At 30.8% G+C, this 22,637-nt stretch overlaps 1 protein-coding gene across 4 annotated transcripts; it reads left to right on the forward strand.

Moving 5' to 3' along the window:
• The first annotated feature begins 17,110 nt into the window (after window positions 1–17,110).
• LOC102609641 (receptor-like protein 13) lies at window positions 17,111–22,405 on the forward strand. Of its 4 annotated transcripts, none has more exons than XM_052438950.1 (8): window positions 17,111–17,589; window positions 17,682–17,840; window positions 17,922–17,960; window positions 18,653–18,727; window positions 18,993–19,172; window positions 19,261–19,428; window positions 19,922–20,068; window positions 20,155–22,405. In XM_052438950.1, exons 1-8 carry the CDS (start codon window positions 17,250–17,252, stop codon window positions 22,329–22,331), a joined length of 3,285 nt encoding a protein of 1,094 aa, XP_052294910.1. In that variant the 5' UTR covers window positions 17,111–17,249; the 3' UTR covers window positions 22,332–22,405. The 4 variants fall into 4 exon arrangements, with proteins under 4 accessions (XP_052294910.1, XP_052294912.1, XP_006493419.2 ...); XM_052438951.1 differs by having other exon boundaries at window positions 17,114–17,589; window positions 19,282–19,428; XM_006493356.4 differs by lacking the exon at window positions 17,922–17,960 and having other exon boundaries at window positions 17,113–17,589.
• The last annotated feature ends 232 nt before the right edge of the window (window positions 22,406–22,637 follow it).

Here is a 22,637-nt window from a genome sequence, read left to right on the forward strand (position 1 = left end):
CAAGATCGAATCTAAACCTAGAATTAAATGGAACCATGACCCAATGCTCAATGAAATCATGAACCTTGGTATGTGAGGATGCCACAATCAGCTATAGATGGTCGGATTGATAAGTCAAGAGTTTGAACGCCACAAAAATCCTATAAGTTCAAAGAATTTGTTTAAGACCCAAAGAGAATTAACTCTTTCACCAATTGCATCAAAACTGATACGTCTTTATTTATTGGATGCGAGTACATTATATAGGGTTGGTTACAAGAATTTTTGAAAATAAATCCTAAACTAAAATCAAATTGGAATCCTAATCTAAAGCAAATAAGGAAAGATTTTAAATCAAATCAGAATATTAATTTAAGCAAATATGAAATAATCTAAATCAAATCAGAATCATAATCTAAGCAAATAGGAAAGAATCTAAGTCAAATCAGAATCCTAATCGGTTTAAATGACTTACATCAATTAAAATGAAAACTTAGCAATTAAAAGAGAAATAATTGATTTGTTTCTCCACTAGCCTCCTCAAGAAACAAGAAAGTATCCAAAAAGGAAAGTAGTATATTTTCCAAATAGGAAATATCTGAAAAAGGAAAATAAAATATTTTCCCGCCATAATGTGCAAGCCAACTTCCTATTTCATGGAAGTGATTATTTGGAAACTTCAAGAGTTTGAATCATGCATTTATCATGTGCAATTCCTTCAATGAGCCTCTACAAATTTGATTGAGCCCAAGTTGCTTGAATTAACCAATTAAGCACTTTTTGAATTTCTTTGCTCGAGCTCTTGTGACTGGTCCGACGGAAACTTGAATAGAATCTTAATATATCTCATCTCACATGCTTGTGACAATTTTGTCCTCAATCTCATTAAGAAGCTAGATAGTGCCATTAGATACAAAACTAACTAGATTTTGTCAATCAACAGCAGATTTCATGAAGTTGATGAAAATTGATTGGACCAATTAAAAGGTCATTTACTGAAAAATCAAAAGGGCAGTAGTTCCTTTGTAAATATTTGTTCAACTCATCATAGTTAAGATAATGGAAATGAAAGTTCTAGGGTTTAAGATAGAAGAATTGTATGTATGTTAAACATGTGTGCTAACTATATGGGTGTTTAAAGCAATTATATTATTAAAATAACATAATAGATTGTCCTTAGCAGTAATATCACAATATGGGTATTTTTGTAATAAATTAATTATTAAAATAAGAGTGTTCAACGTAATTTTAACAACCTCACACATATTCATATTATCCACAAATGTTAAAAATGATGCTAGAAAATTTAGGTAAGCAACTATTAATCTCGAAGTTGATTCGAGCTTAGTGAGTTAATAATAATAATAATAATAATAATAAGTGACAATTGAAAATAATGAAAACAATCAACACAATAATGATATTTGACCCCTTCAATTTATTTCATTAACCCCTACTTTTTAATTTACCCCATTCATTTTTTAAATTACTCTTATTTATCACTTCCTAATTTTTATATCTCAAAACAGAAAAAAAAAAAAAAACAATTGTCTAGTTTTTTATTGAATAAATTGTCAAATAATAAAACGTGAATTAAAGATAATGATTAATAGAACAAACACAATCGAAATTATATATAACTTTTGAAAGTCCATCTAATACCCATCAATAATTTCAAGATCTTATAGTAATTCGGTCCTCACAGTCTTCATCTCCAATTCCAGAACTTCAAGCGAGAGCTTTATCTCTCTTTTTAATGTCTTGAAGCGATCAGGTTTGCCCCGTTTTCGCATCCTAGGTTCTCCTCCACTTCTGCATTTAGTTAATCAATCTCTCGAATAGTTTCCGTCATCTCCTTAAATAACTAGATAAGGAAGCTTTCTCGATCAATTTTGAAATCAATTGCATAAAGATGAAGCACTAGATAATTGTAAGCCGATCCCCTATAACTGCATCTTCTTATGGCAAATTAAGAAGCAAAGCATTGCAGAGGCGATGTTAGCAATACTATTAAACAAAAAGGAGGTGCTACAAAGTAACAGTTAGTTTACTTATATCATTAAAAAAAAAAAAAAACAAAGCCTCCATAATTCCAAATACTAGGCAATTAGAATTCATAACATGCATTTCACTAATAAATGCTAAGGTGGGCACATGCAAGTTTGTCCAAGTTCTTATTTGGTGAAATAGTTCATTTTTTTCCCCAGCTATTTTCAGATTAATACAGTGGGATTTTGGCGGGTCATTTTCAACATCCAGCAACAGCAACAACGGAATAAAACAATATAGGAAGCTATTGAAAATTCAGATTCATCCAAATATTATTAAAATTATATATGACAATCAAAGTCTTTCTGTTTTCATCGAATTTTCTCCAGGATCCAGTTCACACTTAGTTTGGATACTCTAGTGATTATTACCAGATCTAGCTAAAATTCCAATTTAAACGAATAAATTTATATTTAAGGGAAGTTTGGCTAATAAGGGTTTAATTTATATTTTTCTGATGTTTAAGACAGGTGGTATAGCTGAGGTTACTATATAGAGAGCCCGACGTAAAATTTGAAAGTTAATTTACAACGTTGATATGGAGAGCTGAAGCAAGCTCGCGGCAGCTTAGATGAGCTCGAGGGATACTCAACATAGTAAGGGTAGCTTAGGTGATTGATAAGCGAATATTTTCCATATATTTTGCTATTAATTTCTCCATCTTTTTCTTGTTTTGGGTCTTAAATATTCTAGTTATTTTAGTTAATTTTTTATTTAGTAAATTATATTTTATTGTGTTAAATTTTTATCTTAGTTTTTTTTATTTTATTATTTTAAGTATATTATGGGATTAAAGAGAAATTAAATCAGAGTATTTAAAAAGAAATCTGCTTAAAAAAATTAAAAAAGGAAATAACTGAAGATTTTTGGAAGCCAATTAATTAATTGATACACATTCAGAAGCATATAGGATTTCATGAAGATTAATAAAAACTTTGGGAACAAGCATGCATAAAATGGAAACTTGTTCAATATGCATGGATTCATTTGACCAATTTAAAAAGATTGCATGTATGTCTTGCCAAAGCTAAGTTCACGTGCATGAGATTAAATTATGGAAAGCAAATTGAAGAAAAAGGAAATTGGCAAAGTGGGCGGCATGTGCATGGCAATTAAGGGAAGGAAATCAATTGCCTTTAAATTGGAAAGAAAATCCAGTAAGGATTCGACATCTTGGGCATAATAAAAGTCAACTTTTGGCTTTTGAAGAAGAGAATCGGCAGCCACACAAACTCAACAATTTGCAGCCGTAAACGAGAAGAAAAAATCCAGCAGCTAAGACGGATTGAAGAGGAAGTAGAGTTAGTCGCTTGAATTAATTTCGATGATTGGTTTTATCAATTCTCTTATTCTCAATTCAATTATGTTAGGTTAGATTTTTTATTTGGTTGATGGTGAATTCAAAACCCTAAACATGCTATGCAATTATTTTTTTTTTAATTTCCATCATTCAATTTATTTAATTGAGATTGTTTATGTTCTTCTATAATTAATGTTTATGATTTTATTCTTGTTTTATTTAAGTGGCCAATTAGATAGGACTTGAATAAATTCTATTGTTAGATTAAAATTCTTGATCTATAATTGTCTTGATATTTTAATCATTAGTAGCAGGTTGGAATCAATGATTTCAATTGGAAAACATAACCTAGATTAAATAATCCGAGCTTGTGTGTTTATTACCTAGATCAACCTAATATCTTTCTCTGCTTAATGCTTCCATTATCTTAAATTTAAAGAGCTTGTTTTAAATTATTTAATGGTTAGAGATTAGGTGAAAAATTTATTTTGCCTAACGACACACTAAAGAAAGATTGAAACTAATAGAACTTGTTGTTGTCTATGGTTGATAGTTTCAATATAAATTAATGATTGAATTGATATATTATGTGCATGTTTGGTGGTGGCGAATGATCATTTAACCAAAGTTTTTCTCATTATTATTTCTTTCTCCTTTAATTAGAGTTTTTATTAAATTATTATTTTCGTAGTTTTAATTTCTTTATTTCTTGCTATTTATTTAAAAATCATAAACCCCCCACTTTTATTTATAATTGGCATTATCTTTAGTTAGATTAATTTATATTAGTATTCCTACTATTATTTTATTTTAAGTCATGCTTGAGAGTTGATAATAAATATAACTAGCATAGTTTCGGTGGGATTGATCCTTACTCGCTCTATACTAGTTATTTATAGTAGTAGTAAGGTTTTAAATTTGGTGCACCCTAATGACATTACCAGTGATCTCTCATATGAAATATATCTGGACATTAAAATCATTATAATAAGTAAAAATAAGCATAAACATAAAGAACACACAAGATTTTACTTGGTTTGACCTTTTAGCCTACATCCATAGGATCAACTCATCTCCAGCCCACTATGTAAGTGAAGTATTTTTACATGATTATATTTACAATACGAACAAAAACTTACTAGAGTGCGGGTCGGGTTTAACCCCTACCAGATTAAAATAAATCTGGTATCTGGATGCAATTTTATCAACTTGAATGTATCCGGGTCCAGTTCCAGGTTTGGGTGAACCCGTAGATCCAGAACCCGGACCCGGATATCTTATTTTAATATTAGTTTTTTAATTATTTTTAATATAAATACAAAGATTAAAAAAATTTTAAGTGCCCTAGTTTCACATATCACAACCGCATCCTCCAAAAATCAAAGCCAAACATTTCCTTCCTCTTCAGGTCTTCTCCTCATCAAATCAAATCACTGTGTTTCGCCAATCACAACCTTCACGGCTCTATTCATCATCATCGTCGTCGTCGTCAGCTACCGTTTGTCCAACTATGATATGGTATGATATGGTTGAAAACGCTACCTTCATCATCATTAACGGCATCGGTTGAAAACAACACCAAAATGACGAGATATTCAATTGAAAACAACACAGACGATGAGATATCTGGTTGGAAACACGGTATCGGTTGAAAACACCACCTTCATTATCATCAGGGCGCAGGTTTTGCTTTGCCTTTTTCAGCTTTTTTTACCTCTTTATTTCTCTAATATGGCAGCAGAGTGAGATCTGCAAATGCATGATAGTTCCCACAATTTCTCCCTCACTTTAATTTGTTTCCTATGCTTTTAATATTTTTCTTGCAAAGGAATATTATTCTTATTAATGATTATTGTATTTGTGGATGTTTTATTGCTTAGAAACCTTGAAATTTAATTTGTATCTATTTTTATTTTATTAGAATCTAGATATCTATTTATATTTGGAGTTTTTTATTTTATTTTTACTTGATTGATTAATCCGGGTTTAAAATTCAGAATCTGGAAAACCCATATTTTTTTTTAGGTTGAACCCAAACCATACCCGGATGAAAAAAAATCCGAGTTTAAATTCAGATTGGGGATAGGAAAATTATATCCGAATCTGGAACCGTGAAGGTCGAACCTGGACCCGGACTCGGGTTTTGCCATCCCTAGATAAGAGAGTTCTCTAAGAGAAGAGTAAGGGAGAGGTCTTTTGGAAGGGGAGGTGAGGAAGCTCTTTATTGAGTTCTTAGAAAATGGAAGGAACCCACCAATGGGTCTTTGGTCCAGTGGGAGAGCCCTTGCACTTACAATGTTGAGTGCAAGGGTTCAAGCCTCCATAAAAGTATTTACAATCCTTCCTCAATTATCAAATAATTGAGTGGAGCCAGTCTATCCCTCACAACATGTGAGTGGAGTGAACAGCTCTCGAATATTTGAGAGGATTTGGGCAGTGCTTTAGAGGAATACATGCCACGAAGAAGGTCCCAACTGTAGAATCTGTTTGTAAATATTAATTGTAATACCTACAGTCCTGTATAACAGTATTAAAAAAATTACATTTAAAAAAAAAAGAAAATGGAAGGAACTCTAACAATGGCGGAGGCAAAAGATAAAGCAACACTAAAAAAGATAAAGCAGTCCTAAAGTCCAAGAAGAGCTGACGAGAACCGAAAAAGGGATCCCTCTATATGCCTTTAGGTGATTATATATAGGTTTAAGTGCTCTATGGTCATTTTCAGGGTTTGAAGGATTTGGGCAGCGCTTCAGAGGAGTACATACCACGAAGAAGGTCCCAATTGTAGAATTTGTTTGTAAATATTAATTGTAATACTTATAGTCCTGTATAAAAGTATTAAAAAAATTACATTAAAAAAAATGGAAGGAACCCTAACAATGGCGGAGGCAAAAGATAAAGCAACGCTAAAGTAGATAAAGCAGTCTTAAAGTCCAAGAAGAGCTGACGAGAACCAAAAAAGGGATCCTTCTATATGCCTTTAGGTGATTATATATAGGTTTAAGTGCTCTAGGGTCATTTTCACCGTGCGGTGCGTCTCTAGTGGCTGAATCTCTTTTAGATAAGGATATTGTGGAGATTTTACTAAAATGGGCTTTCTAGCCAAACTACAAATGATGACTATCATTTGAACCCTTGTCCATGTGGCACTTGTTCATTCGGTAGTTTTACGGCCTCTATGAGTGTTAGGTATAGAGGTGCAAGCTGTCATCTATTGACTGGATGCATCTACAGATTTATTTTTTAAGCGTTCTTTGTTTTTTAAACTTAAAGATAAAAAACTTTTTTTCATTGATGTTGACATTAAGGAAGCAAATGTGTGGCACCAAACTACCTTGATTTCTTTCCATTTTTATCAAGACTATACTCATTCTCGATTGGTTCATGTAGGACAATTAAAGAATCACTTTTTCCACCAATTAACTTCTTTTTATTATTCCTTTGCCAGGTGTTAGCTTACAACTTGCTCATAATTATCTTTCCAAATTTATCTCCAAACAAGAACTTTCTAGTTTTTTATGTTGAAATAATTGAAGCACAAAAAACTCAATAGAGAACTTGGTCTTGATTACACATGGTTGCTTCTAATTACAGGTTCAATTGTCTAATAGAACTTTGTGCATAGCTAAGATAACTTGGGTTGGTAGATTGTAGGCATGGGCTGGGCTTTTCCAAGTCCAGGTCCAAGCTTATTGATTAGTGTTAAAGATTGTATGTTTATTAAAAGATAAAAATGTTATCTTGTACTTATAATATAATTTATATTTTTAATTATGTAATATATTATGAATTTCTAATTATTTTTTTAAATATTTGATTTTGTGTATTTTTGTGTGTTTATTAGATAAAAATAATAATTTCACGCAATTTGAGACTCTAAACAAATGTATGAATGTCAAATTTAAATTCCAGAAGTCCAAGAAATTAGGTCATTATCGAGGAGGATTTGCGACTTTTGTTGTAAAATTATAAGTTTTTACCACGGAAAATGTGGTAATTGTGAAATTATAAGTTTGTACTATGTTAGGTATTGTAATTGTTAGTAGAATGTGTTAGATGTGCTTGAGTGGATTAAGTTAGGTTTATGTTTTGTTATTAGGATAAATGTAAAGATAAGATGTAATTAGTTTTATTTATTTGTGTGGTGTGAATTAATCTTGTATTAGTATAAATAGAGGGGGGGAACACACCTCTCCACACATTTCCTTCTCTTTTTTCCCCTCAAATTCTTCTTCTCATCTCTCTTTGTAATATATTTTCAATAATAAAATTTGTTTTATTTTTCATTTTCAAATATTTATCTAATTTTTTTTATTTTAATAATTTTATTTATTTCAAATATGCTTAGCTAAATAATAATAGTTAGGGTGAGGTGAAACTCTTAGTAGAAAAATGTGATTTGATTAAATTCTATTTTTAATTATAGAAATTAAATTATTTTCTACTTAATTTTATCCATATTTTATATTTTAAAATTTTGATTTATTTTAGATAAGCATGGGAGTTTGGCACAATAAATTCTTAATATCTTAGTATAAAATATGGTAACATGATATTTTGACTTATTGTAGACAAGTTAAGTTTTGGCATATTAAGTTCTTAATCCATAATAAAATTAATGAGAAAATAATTGTAATTTATACAATTAATTTTTTGGCAATAAAATAAAAATAAAAAGAATTTATTAAATTTTATTTATTACTAGGAATGGATCCATAACCCTAACTAATTCAATTTCATAATTTTCCTCAAATTAAATTACATATATTTAATTTAATTTTCATTTTTTAGATAAACTTAAATAAACAAATTAAATACTTTCTCAGTGGATCGACCTAGACTTACCGAGATATAATATAATTAAGCACTCTTATACTTGAGAGTAAATTAAATACTTTTAAGACGTGTCAAGTTTTTAGCGCTGTTGCGAGGGAAATGTATTTATTTTGTTTTTTTCTTTTACTTTTTGTGTAAATTTTCATTTACCCCCTTTTTTCTTTCTTAAATTCTGCTATATCCACAAAATCTTCCTGAATCTCACTTTCACCCCAAAATTCTTGTTTCTAGCTCATTCTTCTCATAATTACAGTTTGACCACAAAGTATGAAAAATTTTGAATAAGTCCCTCACCAAAATTTTCCAAAATACTCAAATTCGGACCTACAACTTGAACTTCTTTGAAGCATATTTGGACTTCTTTAGACCTTGTTTGGACTCAATTAAGAGAATATTGACTTTAGAATTTGCTACGAAAGCCCATTAATTTGAATCAATCACTTAATTGGTTGATAATTTTTAAAATTTGAAAAAAAAAGAGTCTATACTTTGACATAATTATTTATTTTCTTTCTTTCTTTCTTTCTTTTTTATTATTTCTCCAATTTAATTTTTACATTTATTTTATTTTTCTTTTTGACATTTATTTTGTTTATATGTTTGGTTTACTGCTTATTTAGTTATTTTAATTTCAGTTAGTTAATTTTTAGTTATTTTTATTTTACATTTTTTTCTTATACATTTATCGTGTTTAATTTCATTTTGTTTTTAATTTGTGTAATTTTCATATCTTTTATGTTATTCATTTGTTTGTATATCATCTTTACAACATACTTTTACACACACACACACACACACACACACACACACATCATCATCATCATCATCATCATCATTATTGCATGAGACGTTGGTCTCGAACTTCAAGGCGTAGGTTAATTCATAGATCTCAATCACCACCACCAATTATGGACGAGATCCAAGACGAAAACATTTTGGGCCAACTTAATCCTCCAATTGATCATGGAGACAATCAATCTCAATATGATTAGAATCAACCAAGAACTTTGAAAGATTACATAAATCTAACAAGAATCAGAGCACCGTCGAGTATAGTATTTCCTTCAAAAGCATCTCGATTCAATTTCAAACCAAGTATTATCCAACTTTTACCAACATTTCATGGTTTAGAATATGAGAATCCATATTTGTATCTAAGAGATTTTGAGGAAGTTTGTAATACATACACAGACCAAAATTGTAGCATTAACATAATTATATTAAAGCTTTTTCCTTTTTCATTAAAAGTTAAAGCTAAGACTTGGCTACAAAACCTTAGATCTAGATCAATAAGAACTTGGAATAAAATACAAGAACAATTTTTGAAAAAATTCTTTCTACTTCATAGAACCAATTCTTTTAAAAGACAAATCACTTCTTTCACAAAAAAAAAAAGAGAAACGTTATACCAACATTGGGATAGATTTAAAGAATTGCTTAACATATGTCCACACCATGGTTTTAAAACTTGGCAATTGCTCACTTATTTCTACGAGGGCTTACCACCCCAATGTAGACAAGTTGTAGAAATGATTTGTGATAGTGAATCTAGAGATAAAAATCCTGAAGATGCACTAGATTACCTTGACCAATTAGTTGAAAATGCACAATATTGGGATACTGTTGGCATTTTTGAATTGACAAATAAATCACAACCATCTCCATTTAGTGGAGGAATCTATAACCTTAGAGAAGATCATGATTTACAAGAAAAATTCAGATCCCTAGTTAGGAAAGTTGAAGCTTTGGAGAATAAAAAAATTGATTAAGTAAAATCTGTTCAAGAAATTACATGTGATATTTGTAGTTCTAATAATCATTTCACTTAAGATTATCCCATTTTGCCTGCACTTAAAGAATGTTTGCATGATCAAGCTAATGCCATTAACAATTTTAATAAGTCAAACCCATATTCACAGACTTATAATCTTGGTTGGATAAATCATCTAAATTTTAGTTGGAGGAATAATAACAATGCACAATCTTTACAAGCACTACCTCCACAAAATTTTCAAAATACTCAGCCTTATGCACCATATGTTCCACCACCATGGAAAAATTTGGAAGACACAATGCATTCATTCATTAGGAAGCAAGATGTTATTAACAATCAAAATGCACAAACCTTTTTTGATTTGAAAGATACTCTTGCTAACATTACTTCTACACTCACAATTCAAGAAAAAAGAAAATTTCCAGCTTAACCACAACCAAATCCTAAGATTCAACAAAATCCACCCATGGACCAAGTCAAGTAAGTTATAACTGACTATGGATAGATTCTTTCTACTTTAAATATGAATGGACATTAAGGGGTCCAATAATTTAATACCAAGACTTGGGTAAGGTGTTTCTATTTGGCTTTATTTTCTTGTTGACGGACTAGAAAAAAATAAAATAAAATAATCACTTGAGGTATTGAGCAAATTAGATGAGAAACCATAAGAGATTTGCATAAGCTTTGTTATAGTGCCAACTGCCAAGTGTCTTCAAAACTTGCCAATTTGGGATTAGTCTACTTATATAATAAATAAGAGAGCAATGGACTGGGTTGTGCATATAATTGAAGGATTAGCATCATTGGTTATCTGAGAAATTCTAAAATACATATAATGTTCTATGTAATCAGATAATGTGGAATTATTAACTAATAATTTTTTGACATGTGTCAATAATTTAAAACCTAAAAATTAATTTATTAGAAGCCAAAAGATTCATTTTCTTTCTCTTTCTTTCCTCTGATTTGAAAATTTTCTCTTCCCTCCACCAAATTTCAAAAGGAAAAGGCAAAATAAATATTAATTTATTAGAAGTTAGAAAAATAATCAATTGAATAAAGTTCCTTTGCAAATCTTTGGTAATCTCACTTTGATGCTCATTCTTCTTCCCATTCACAACTCCATTCCCTTGGAAAAACAAATCTTTGGTAATCTCGTTTTTATGCTCCTTCTGGAGTTGTGAATGGGAAGCAGAAGCAGCATCAAACCAAGATTATTTTTAGAATTTCAAAGTGAATTAAGACCGCGATTATCATACTTCAAGCATTTGCAGAGTGAATCAAGACCATTCACTAAATTTTTCTTTTGCTTACCACTTGTTTGTTTAATACTTTGTGAAACAAGTTAAGATACTGGCGTTGAAAATAATGCACACACACTCACACTCACACACACATATTGTAATTGTTTGATTCATTGTTTCTTGATGGACAACATGTGTTAAGATTTCAATAATATTGTATAGAAGCCATTTGAAAGAGAATAATTTATAACCAACTTTGGTGAAAAAATAACCAAATGTTCAAAATTTTAAAAGACCATAAAATAGTTTTTCATTGCTACTCAAAATTAATATGCATGTATCAAAATACCATTTTTTTATTAATTAAAAAATGCAGGCACTAGTGCTAAAAATAAATTATAAACTCAAAACTCACAAGATCCCCAGTTATATACATTTTAAACAACAATATTTTTTGAATAAATTTGAGAAGTTGAAAAAAAGTATCTAACAATAAACACTATTCTTAAGTGAACAAAAAATCTTGTACAAATAGCAATATTATAAATTTAACCACACTAATATGTAAATTTGCATATTGCCGTATTCAGCAAATGCCTTGGCAACCTACTCATGCAAAAGGGGAGGAAAAAAAAATAAGTGCAATGTTAAAAGAATAAAAATATTAACGAGTGAATATAAACATCGTAATATACTAACTGGAGACACACACACACACACACACACCATTGTACTTATAAAAAGACGTTATATAACATTCAATTTCCTTGGCGTTCAAATTGATCCGCACCATAGTTGTTTCATCCCACATTGTATGTTTACATATTAAAGCACATATATATAGTTATTTAAATAATCAATTCAAAAGGTTAAGAAATAAAAAAAGAAATAAAACCTAACTTAAGTGAGGCCACTATCCAAATGCAATTGTTGGCAAAGATGAAGATAGAGCACGCTTTGTGGATAAATATGCTTTATTAGTTAAAATAACTTAGAAATTTAAGTGTGTACAATGATTTTCAAGTACTACCTGGTTCAAATTAGGCATTCAATAAATTCCCTAAATAATGCTAGTAAAACTTAAGTTATGAATCGATATATTGAATATTGAAACTTGTTGCATGGCTGGTGGATGTGTTAGATGTGATGATGGGGCAGAGTAGCAGAGTCGAAATTAAAAGGATGGGAAACACTAGATTGTACCAAGCAAACACTATTAGTTTATGCTCTAATTGAAGTGTGATTAGATATCGTTCTAATCCAAATGACTCAATGAGATTTTAACAACGCATGAAACAAGATTAGATGATGCTTTCATCTAAATGACTCTACAAGAGAGATTTTGATAGATAATCCCAATGGAAATTTTAAAAGAGGGGTTTTATTGACTAATTGAAGTTGAAGTTATGAAAATAATAAAAACACCTCCCTATTTATTATAGGGTAAACCTACTTCCCAAGTTACCTTAGAAGAAAAATAAATTATAATTATAATAAAAATAAAAGATTAAGATACATACCATAATTGACTCTAATTAAAATAGAAAATATCAATTAAGACACATACCATAATTTACTCTAATTAAAATAAAAAATATCAAAAGACCTAAAATAATAAAATTCTAAAATCCTAAAATAGCATCCTACATCATGTGATGGATTGACACCTTTCAAATCGAATGTTGTGACATTTCTAATTAAGCTAATGGCATGTTTTTGCAGGGGAATGGAGTTTTAAATGAGAAGTAGAAGGAGCATCAAAGCGAGTTATCAAAGACATGTTTTTGCAAGAGAATGGAGTTGTGAATGGGAAGAAGGACCACTATAGCAAGGCTACGAATGATTAGAAAAAGTAATGATAGACATCCAAAATCTTTTTATCCCAAATTCTATCCCAAATCATATGGTATTCATTAGTTGGTTGATAATTCTTTACAAAATTTAAGTGAATTAATTGTATTATCCTCACCAACCAATTGATGAATGCCACAACATTTGGGATGATTGATATGAACCCCATCAAGAACTTACACGACCCTAATCAATTTAGTTCCCAAGATCGGATCTAAATCAGGAATAGAATGAAACCTCGACCCAATGCTTATTGAAAGCACAAACCTTTGTATGTGAAGACGTCATAATCAGCTATAGATGGTCTGATTGATAAGTCAAGAGTTTGAATGCCACATAAATCCAATAAGTTCAAAGAGTTCGTAAAGAACCAAAGAGAATTAACTCTCTCACCAATTACATAAAAAAACTTCTTCCATGTTTATTGAATACAAGTACTTTATATAGGGTTGGTTACAAGAATTTTTGGAAATAAATCCTAACCCAAAACTCAAATTTGAATCTGAATCTTCCCTAATAGGAAATAATTTAAACCAAATTAGAATCCTAATCTAAGTAGATAGAAAAGAATCTAAATCAAATCAGGATCCTAATTGGCTTAAATGTCTTACATCAATTAAATGGAAACTAGGCGATTAAAATAGAAATAACTGATTTATTTCCCTAACAGCGTCCTCAAGAAACGGGAAAGTATATGAAAAAGGAAAATAATATATTTTCCCGCCATAATGTGCAAGCCAACTCCCTATTTCATCGAAATGACTATTTGGAAACTTCAAGAGCCTGAATCATGCATTTATCATGTGCGATTCCTTCAACAGACCTCCACGAATTTGATTGAGCCCAAGTTACTTGAATCAATACATTAAGCGATTATTTGAATTTCTTTGCTCAAGCTCTTGTAACGGGTCTGATGGGAACTTGAATAAGATCTTAATATGCCTCATCCCATGTGCTTGTGATAGTTTTATCCTTAATCTCATCAATGGTGTTTTGGGATAAAAAATTTGGGAATTGTAGCACTATTTGATTTGAAAAGGCACTTTATTCAACTAATTATTTTTATAACTTCTAATAAATTAATGTTTCATAATTTTATGTTCTTGAATTTGGAACATGGAAGATGAGTTTTTCAAACCAAAGGAAATAGAGAGAAAGGCAGGGAATTGTTTAACCTTTAATAAACTAATTTTTATGTTTAAAAATTATTGACATATGTCAAAAAATTATTAAACATCAGATGTATTATAGAATTTCCCCTGGTCATTGAATCGAAGCCTAAGAAGTGGTAATCTTGTAAATAACAGTCAGAATAACAAATCCGAGATCTTTTAAGTTATCTTCCAAATTCAGAATTTAATGGACTTTGATAATGTTAAAGAGTCCAATATATTAACAGATTTTATGTTGCAATTACTCAATCTTTAGCAAAGCTTGCTCTAAAGAAGTGCGAAATTGTTGTGTGAATGAATTCTTATCCTTCACAACTATTGTATTTATAATTCACTTGATTAATATGAAGCTAGTATTTCTCTCTGAAAAAAAAGCCCAAGCATGGTATAATACTTGCACCATTTCCAATGAGAGTTGTATCAGCTTCTATTTCATATTATTTGCAAACTTCCTAATTATATTATTTATTTTCATTATTCTATATTTTTATTCAATCAATCATTCTATACCATCAATTTATATAAAAATTTTGTGGAAGTAATATTATTATTCATTTATATTTAGAACTCTAGCCTCAACAGATAAATTAAGGGTATTTTTTAAGCGGGTGCAGTTGTAGTATAAATAAACCCATGCTAGATTCTATTTACTAGCAACACAGCTACTCTAAATGCACTCTTAGGTCATGTTTGGTTTAAACAAAGGGGAGGAGAGGAAAAGAGTGGAATGCAAGGAAAGAGAAAAGAAAAGAGTGAAGGAGAATAGTGAAATTAAATTTCATTATTTGGTTTGACATAAAATTTGATAGAGAAAGAAATTATAATTTTTTTTTTGGACAAATTTATTCTCTGCCTTAAATACTAAATTACCTATATTAGTAATGAAAGATAATTTAATATCAATCCCAAACTTTTTAATGTCAAAAAGTCCTAAAACAATTCATGATTTATATTTCATATAAAATATAAAATAATTTAATATATTAAACTATTTAATATAATTTAATATAAATAAAAGGCAGTCAACAGAAGTCAACGGAGGTCAACGGCGACCGGAGACTTTCCGACGAAATTCTGGCAGCTTCCGGCAATGGTTTGAGGGACGCTAACGGTCCGGCGGTGGTCCGACAGAGGTCCTGTGAAGGTTCGGCGAAAGTCTGGCAATAGTTAATTTATATTTCTATATTTTCATATTAAATAAATAAGTTTATTTATTAATTAAGTTTCTTAAATCATTCATTAAATTTAATAATTATAAATTTTTTATAATATTAAATTGATAAAATAAAATTATAAATAATAATTATTAATGGCATTAAACAAGTTAAAATATTGAAAGGTAATTTTGAAAGCTTTGGTTTCCAATATAAGAGGCATTGAATTCTTCACCGCTTGGTGTGGAATTCAAATTTTACATTATAATAGATATTAAATTCTAATGAAAATTAAATTGTTATATATTTTGTGTAATCAAATAATGAAAATAAAAATAGAATTTAAATTTCTTTTCTCTCTTCTATTCTCTCCTCCCAACCAAACATCACCTTTATTTAAAAGTTCTGGTAAAATTCTAACTATAATGTGTAATTAAAAAGAAAGTCAAATTTGATTAATTTGTGTTGATGAATTTCCAAGAAAAGAGAAAGTCCATTAATTGTTGTCGATTTGTCATTGAAAATTATGTAGAACTTGTGCAGATAATGAGACACAGAGAACCAGGGAAACCTGTGGTACCGTGCCATAGTTGCATCCAGCCGTTGGATGCCAGTAGACCCCACCAATTCAAATGTATCTAACGACTGGATGCAACTGTGACACGATACCACAGTTGCACTGTAGCCTGATCCCATAAAACCATGACAATTGTGGAAAATGATGCCTAATAAAATACGTAAAGAAATGAAGGGGTGGGGAAATGGTTAATTGGTGTCGTTTTATTGACTGACTGACTTCAAAAATAAAAAATAATTGAAGACACCCACAAGTCAAATAAACAAATTAAAGCTGGTAGGCCAATAGTGTTAAGCCTTCATGGGAATTCTTTATTTTTATACAAAAATGTGAATGAGGTTTAGATTCTAATTGAAATTAAATTGTTATATATTTTGTTTAATCAAATAATGAATATTAAATTTTAATAAAAATTTTAATGGATATTAAATTATTATATATTAAATTCTAATGAATATTAAATTTTAATAAAAATTAAATTGTTATATATTTTATATAACCAAATAATGAAAAAAAAATTTAATTACTTTTCTCTCTTCTATTCTCTCATTCCAACCAAACATCACCTTAATTTAAAAATTCTGATAAAATTCTAACTATAATGTGTAATTAAAAAGAAAGTCAAATTTGATTAATTTGCGTTATGAATTTCCAAGAAAAGAGAAAGCCCATTAATTGTTGTCGATTCGTCATTGAAAATTATGTAGAACTTGTGCAGATAATAAGACACAGAGAACCACGACAATTGTGGAAAATGATGTCAAATAAAATACGTAAAGAAATGAAGGGTTGGGTAAATGATTAATTAGTGTCGTTTTATTGACTGACCGACTTCAAAAATAAAAAATAATTGAAGACAACGATAAGTCAAATAAACAAATTAAAGCTGGTAGGCCAATAGTGTTAAGCCTTCATGGGAATTCTTTATCTTTTATATAAAACTGTGAATGAGGTTTAGATCCAATAGTGTTAGGCCTTCATCATGATTCTCTCTTTTATATAGATGTGTGAATGAGGTTTATACCCAACCAATCCAAAGATTTTAAATTGTAATATATCTATAGACTCTAATCATTAAAAAACAATAAAATTAGGTGTCTTATTTTATTTTATTAATGAGTAAAAGTGTGGACAAACGTTAAGTTAATTTTTAATTGTTATTTTCCTCAAGAATTAAATAAAGATGACCATTCAATAAAACTATATAAAAATTACTTGATCAAGGACGTCGAGCCTCTGCTTTATTTTATAAATAGCGAAGAGACATACCTATTGCTAGTTGCAGCAGGAATATTGATTAATCAATTAAGATGGTTAGGGGTCCAAAATGGGTGTGGGTGAAGTTACTTTTGATGGTCGTTTTACTTGAAAATTGTTGGAGTGAGGGATGCTGGGAGCAAGAGAGAGTTGCCCTCTTGCAACTTAAACATTTCTTCAGCATTCGGGTGGAGGGAGATGAAAATAATTCAGACTGTTGTCAGTGGGGACGAGTTGTGTGCAACAACAACACTGGCAGAGTAATGGAGCTTCATCTTTCTTCTGCTAGGGGTTTGAGCTTGAGAGGGTGGTATCTGAATGCTTCTCTGTTCTCTCCCTTTCAAGAGCTAGAGTGGCTCGACTTAAGTTTTAACTTAATAACGGAAAATGAAGGTTCTTTTTTTTTTTTTTTAATTTTTATGAGATTGATGAAAGGAACCAGTCATTCTTGTGATGAGATTGTTTTATTATTATTTTTTTTTCAGGTGATCTAACGGGGCTATCAAGGTTAAAGAACCTGAAGTTTCTCGATTTAGGCTCCAACTACTTGAAGAATAGCATCTTATCGCGTATAGATGGTCTTTCATCTCTAACAACATTATATTTGTATGATAATATATTGAATGGAACCATTTATATTAAAGGTAACCTTGAGCTTTACTCTCATCTTTAATTATGAATCTCATTGAGTTTGGAAAATAAAAAATAAAAAATCGATCTGATAGGTCAGCAGGAATCGGAACTTTGCTTCAACAATATCGAAGGTTTCTCGTTATTCACATTTTATTTTATTTTATTTTTTACCTTTTTTGTACAAGCTAGTTTCAGTTGGTAAAGTATCTTAAGATGAAATAACAGGTTTAAGAGTTTGAATCCTTTTAAGATAGGTGGACAGAAAATTTTAGGATTCCTTAGACTACAAATTAAAGGAAAAAAATCTAATTTTTTGAGAACGTACAGGAGTATTTGGTTGGTGATCTTAAATACATGCTATTGTAATTAGAATGTCTTCGTGAAGTTTCTCATCTCATCCACTTCTTTTTTTTTCATGAAAGTAAAAACAATCGATTTAGAAAATTACATGTTTATTTATTTATTTATTTTTTTTGTTTGAGCAAATTATTCCGTCACATACTTAGACTTTTCCCACATCCACCTTTTAAAAAATAAATAAATAATCACCCTTTTAAATTACATCTAGTAAAAATATTCTTGACCTTTCAAAAATTTTATCCAACCAGTAACTGTAAAGCGTTTTAAGTAGGATTTGAAATATAGGATTAAATTAGAAAACAAGGAACGGCATTTTTGTCATAAAACAAGAAAGACCTTGTGAATTATGTTACCCACTAAAAGGAGACAAATATCTCTCCCTTTTCTTTTTTTTTTTTGGTTTGGGTGCTTTGAATTTTAAAATACGTAAGAAAATTTAATTAAAAGATAATTTGTTTCTCAGAAATAGATTCTTTGAGCAATTTAGAGGAGCTGGACTTTCGCGGCAACAACATTAACAAATTTGTGGCTCCCAAAGGTAACACTAACGGAAAATTATTATTTTTTACTAGATTTTAAGGTCATTTTACGAGTCATCTTCTGACGATGGCTTTTAACAAGGACTAAATTTAAAACATCAAAAAAAAAAAAAAAATTCCAAGCTACTGAAAAACAATAAAAAAAGAGACTAATAATGAAATTTCTGTTTTTTTTTAATCTTTTAATTTGATCAAAATGAACGCTTCCCCGTTTAACAATCTGTATATTCAATCAAAATATTCCTTCTTTAATTGCCCTTACAGATTACAGAGGTTTGAGGATGCTAAAATCCCTTCGTCTAGGGACTTCGCGCTGGTATTATGACGGTGGGATCTATAGTATGAATGTAAGCAGCCTATTGCAGTCCCTGTGGACGCCTTTCCCTAATTTGGATACACTTGAATTACGAGATTATCATCTTGGTCAAAAAATGACGAACCAAGGTAAGTTGAGGTTATCAGCTCGAAATTTAAGATTAGAAAAAAAAAAAGAAAAAAGGTAACCTTATAATTTTCTTGGCTTTGTTTAAAGTTGATGTTACGTTTCGTCTAGAATTACTCAATTTCACCAACTTGGAAGTCTTGATCTTGGGTGGCTCTGCTCTGCATATAAGGTTTCTACAAAGCATTGCAGTTCTTACCTCAGTTAAACATTTGTCAATGAGGAACTGTTATCTATATGGCACCTCTGATTTTCAAGGTAAACTGACAAATATTTTCTTACATATTTCTGTTTCCACAGTAAATTAACTATTGAAAACATCAATGGGCTCTCAATTATCTTTCAAATAATTGGGGCAAACAGGATCGCATACTCGCATTGATGGATTACTTATTCAAACTTCTTTTGTCAATTTATTATGATGAATGAGTCAAGTGTGTTGACATTTTCACTACCTTTTAAATAAATTGAAATATGTCAATTTATTTAGGTGCAAATAAAATTAATCCTTTTCAAGTTAATTTTTCTATGTTAAAAAAAAAATTAATTTTTCTTAATAAAAAAATTGACAATGCAACAGAAATATATTATATATTCCCAAATAATGGCACAGTTGGTTCGTTCTGTTATGACGGAAGCAAGAGATCAACAGTTCTAAGTCTAAAAGAACACGTTTAGCTAACGGAAATTTAATAGCTCCTCGCCAGATCTGTTTGAAACATCTGACGTATTTCTTGCTCAATGTTTGTAGATTTTCCAAAATTCAGAAGGTTAGAAAATTTGGTCATGGATTACAGTGAAATTCACATCAGCTTTCCTCAAATCAGTAAATCTATGGTTTCCCTAAAGTTCTTATCACTAGTCAGCTGTGGACTAAATGGCACGATTCTTAATCAAGGTTAGCGACTCTATCTTTCTATGTTTCTCTCTCTCTCTCTCCACTCTAAAATGAATTATATACTAAATGTTGAGTTATATTTGCAGGTCTGTGTGAGTTGGTGCATCTACAAGAGTTGCATATTGGCTATAATAATATAGGAGGTACCTTGCCTTGGTGTTTGGCAAATATGACATCCCTTCGAATATTGGATATCGCTTCCAATCAAATTACTGGAAATATCTCCTCATCTCCCCTCAGGTATCTTACATCTCTCGAAGAGCTCAGAGTTTCAAACAATCAATTCCAAATACCAATTTCATTTGAACCCTTTTTCAATCACTCCAAACTCAAGAAATTCTATGGTCAGAAAAACAGATTATTTGTGGAAATTGAGTCACATTCTTTGACCCCAAAATTCCAATTACAGAACATCTCGCTGTCGGGTTGTAGATATGATGGCACATTTCCCAGATTCCTTTATTATCAACATGAATTGCGATATGTTGATTTATCTCACATGAACCTGAGGGGAGAATTTCCAAATTGGTTGTTAGAAAACAACAAAGAATTGGAAACACTTCTTTTAGCCAATAACTCTCTCTCAGGCTTTTTTCAGATGCCAGTCAATCCTCTCAAGCAGTTAACAACTATTGATGTCTCCAAAAACTTCATCCAAGGCCACATTCCTACGGGAATTGGAGCATTTTTGCCAAGATTAGAACATTTCAACATCTCTAGGAATGTTTTAAATGGTAGCATCCCATGTTCTTTTGGTGATATCAGCTCGTTGAGAAGTCTGGACCTATCCAATAATCGGCTGACTGGCGAAATCCCTGAGCACATGACCATGGGTTGCTTCTCATTGCAAGTTCTTGCATTCTCAAACAATAGCTTGCAAGGTCATATATTCTCTAGAAGTTTTAACTTGACGAACTTGGTGACATTGCAGTTGGATGCCAATCAATTCACAGGAGGAATCCCAGAAAACTTGTTGAACTGCTCTTTATTGGGAGGATTGTATCTTAGTGATAACCATATTTCTGGTAAGATTCCGAAATGGCTGGGTAATCTATCAAATTTGGTAGATATTATAATGCCCAATAATCATCTTGAAGGTCCAATCCCAGCAAACCTTTGTAAGCTTAATTTTCTCACAGTTTTGGACCTTGAAGTGAATAATATATCTGGGAGTTTACCATCTTGTTTCAGTTCATGGCTTCTCACACAAGTTCACTTGTCAAGAAATAAGATAGAAGGACAACTTGAAGATGTATTCGGTGATATTTTGGTGACATTAGATCTTAGCTACAATCGTTTCAGTGGTAGGATTCCAAACTGGATTGATAAACTTTCTCACTTGAGCTACCTTATATTGGCTAATAATAATCTAGAAGGTGAAGTGCCAGTTCAGTTGTGTCTATTGAAACAATTGCAGTTGATTGATCTTTCTCATAACAATCTTTCTGGTACAATTCCTTCTTGTTTATACAAAACTGCGCTCGGTGAAGGTAATTATGATTCTGCTGCTCCAACGTCCGAAGGTAATTATGGTGCTTCTAGTCCAGCTGCGGGTGAAGCTGTGTCTCCAAGTGGTTCTTCAACAATGAGAAAAGAAGAAAGTGTTGAGTTCAGAACTAAGAATACGTCCTATTATTACCAGGGAAGAATCCTCAAAATCATGTTCGGACTCGATCTTTCTTGTAATAAGCTTACAGGTGAGATTCCTTTTCAAATTGGATACCTGAACATGATACGAGTGCTAAATCTATCCCACAACAATTTGATGGGAACAATCCCATCGACATTTTCACAACTCAGTCAAATTGAAAGCTTGGACCTCTCTTACAACATGTTGCAGGGGAAAATCCCTACTCAGCTTGTTGAGTTATATGCACTGGCTATTTTTAGTGTAGCACACAATAACTTGTCAGGAAAGGTCCCCGATAGAGTTGGGCAATTTGCAACCTTTACTGAGAACAGCTACGATGGGAATTCTCTTCTTTGTGGACAGCCATTATCCGAGAGTTGCTATCCCAATGGATCACCAAACGTTTCAGTTAGTAATGAAGAAGATGATGATAATTTTATAGACATGGGCAGTTTCTATATCACTTTTATAATATCTTATGTAATTGTGATCTTGGGAATATTTGGAGTTTTATATGTAAATCCTTACTGGCGACGAAGATGGTTTTATCTTATTGAGACTTACATGGCCTCCTGCTACTATCTTCTTGTCGACCATTTGATTCCACCAAGATTTTGTCTTGGAAATAAGTAGTTTCACTCTAGCTATTACATGTACCTCTGGTCGCTGTCCCCCAATAAAATTATGTGATGCAAATTATTCAATAACTTCAAGTTATTTATAGCTGAAAATTTTCTCTTTATTAGACCGATGCTTGAATTGATGCCTTGTTATCGGTTTAATTCTTCAGTTTGTCTTATGCTTTTTTTTTTTAAAATTATGTTTGGCATGATCTTTTTCTATGTTTATTTTATTTTACTTTTTTCTTGAGTTTCTTAACTCAAGATGCTAGGATTTGAATTTAATTCTAATTTACACCTTAGTAATTTTTTTTAACAA

The sequence above is a fragment of the Citrus sinensis genome, chromosome 3 (genome assembly GCF_022201045.2).
Source record: "Citrus sinensis cultivar Valencia sweet orange chromosome 3, DVS_A1.0, whole genome shotgun sequence".
Classification (NCBI taxonomy): Eukaryota; Viridiplantae; Streptophyta; class Magnoliopsida; order Sapindales; family Rutaceae; genus Citrus; species Citrus sinensis.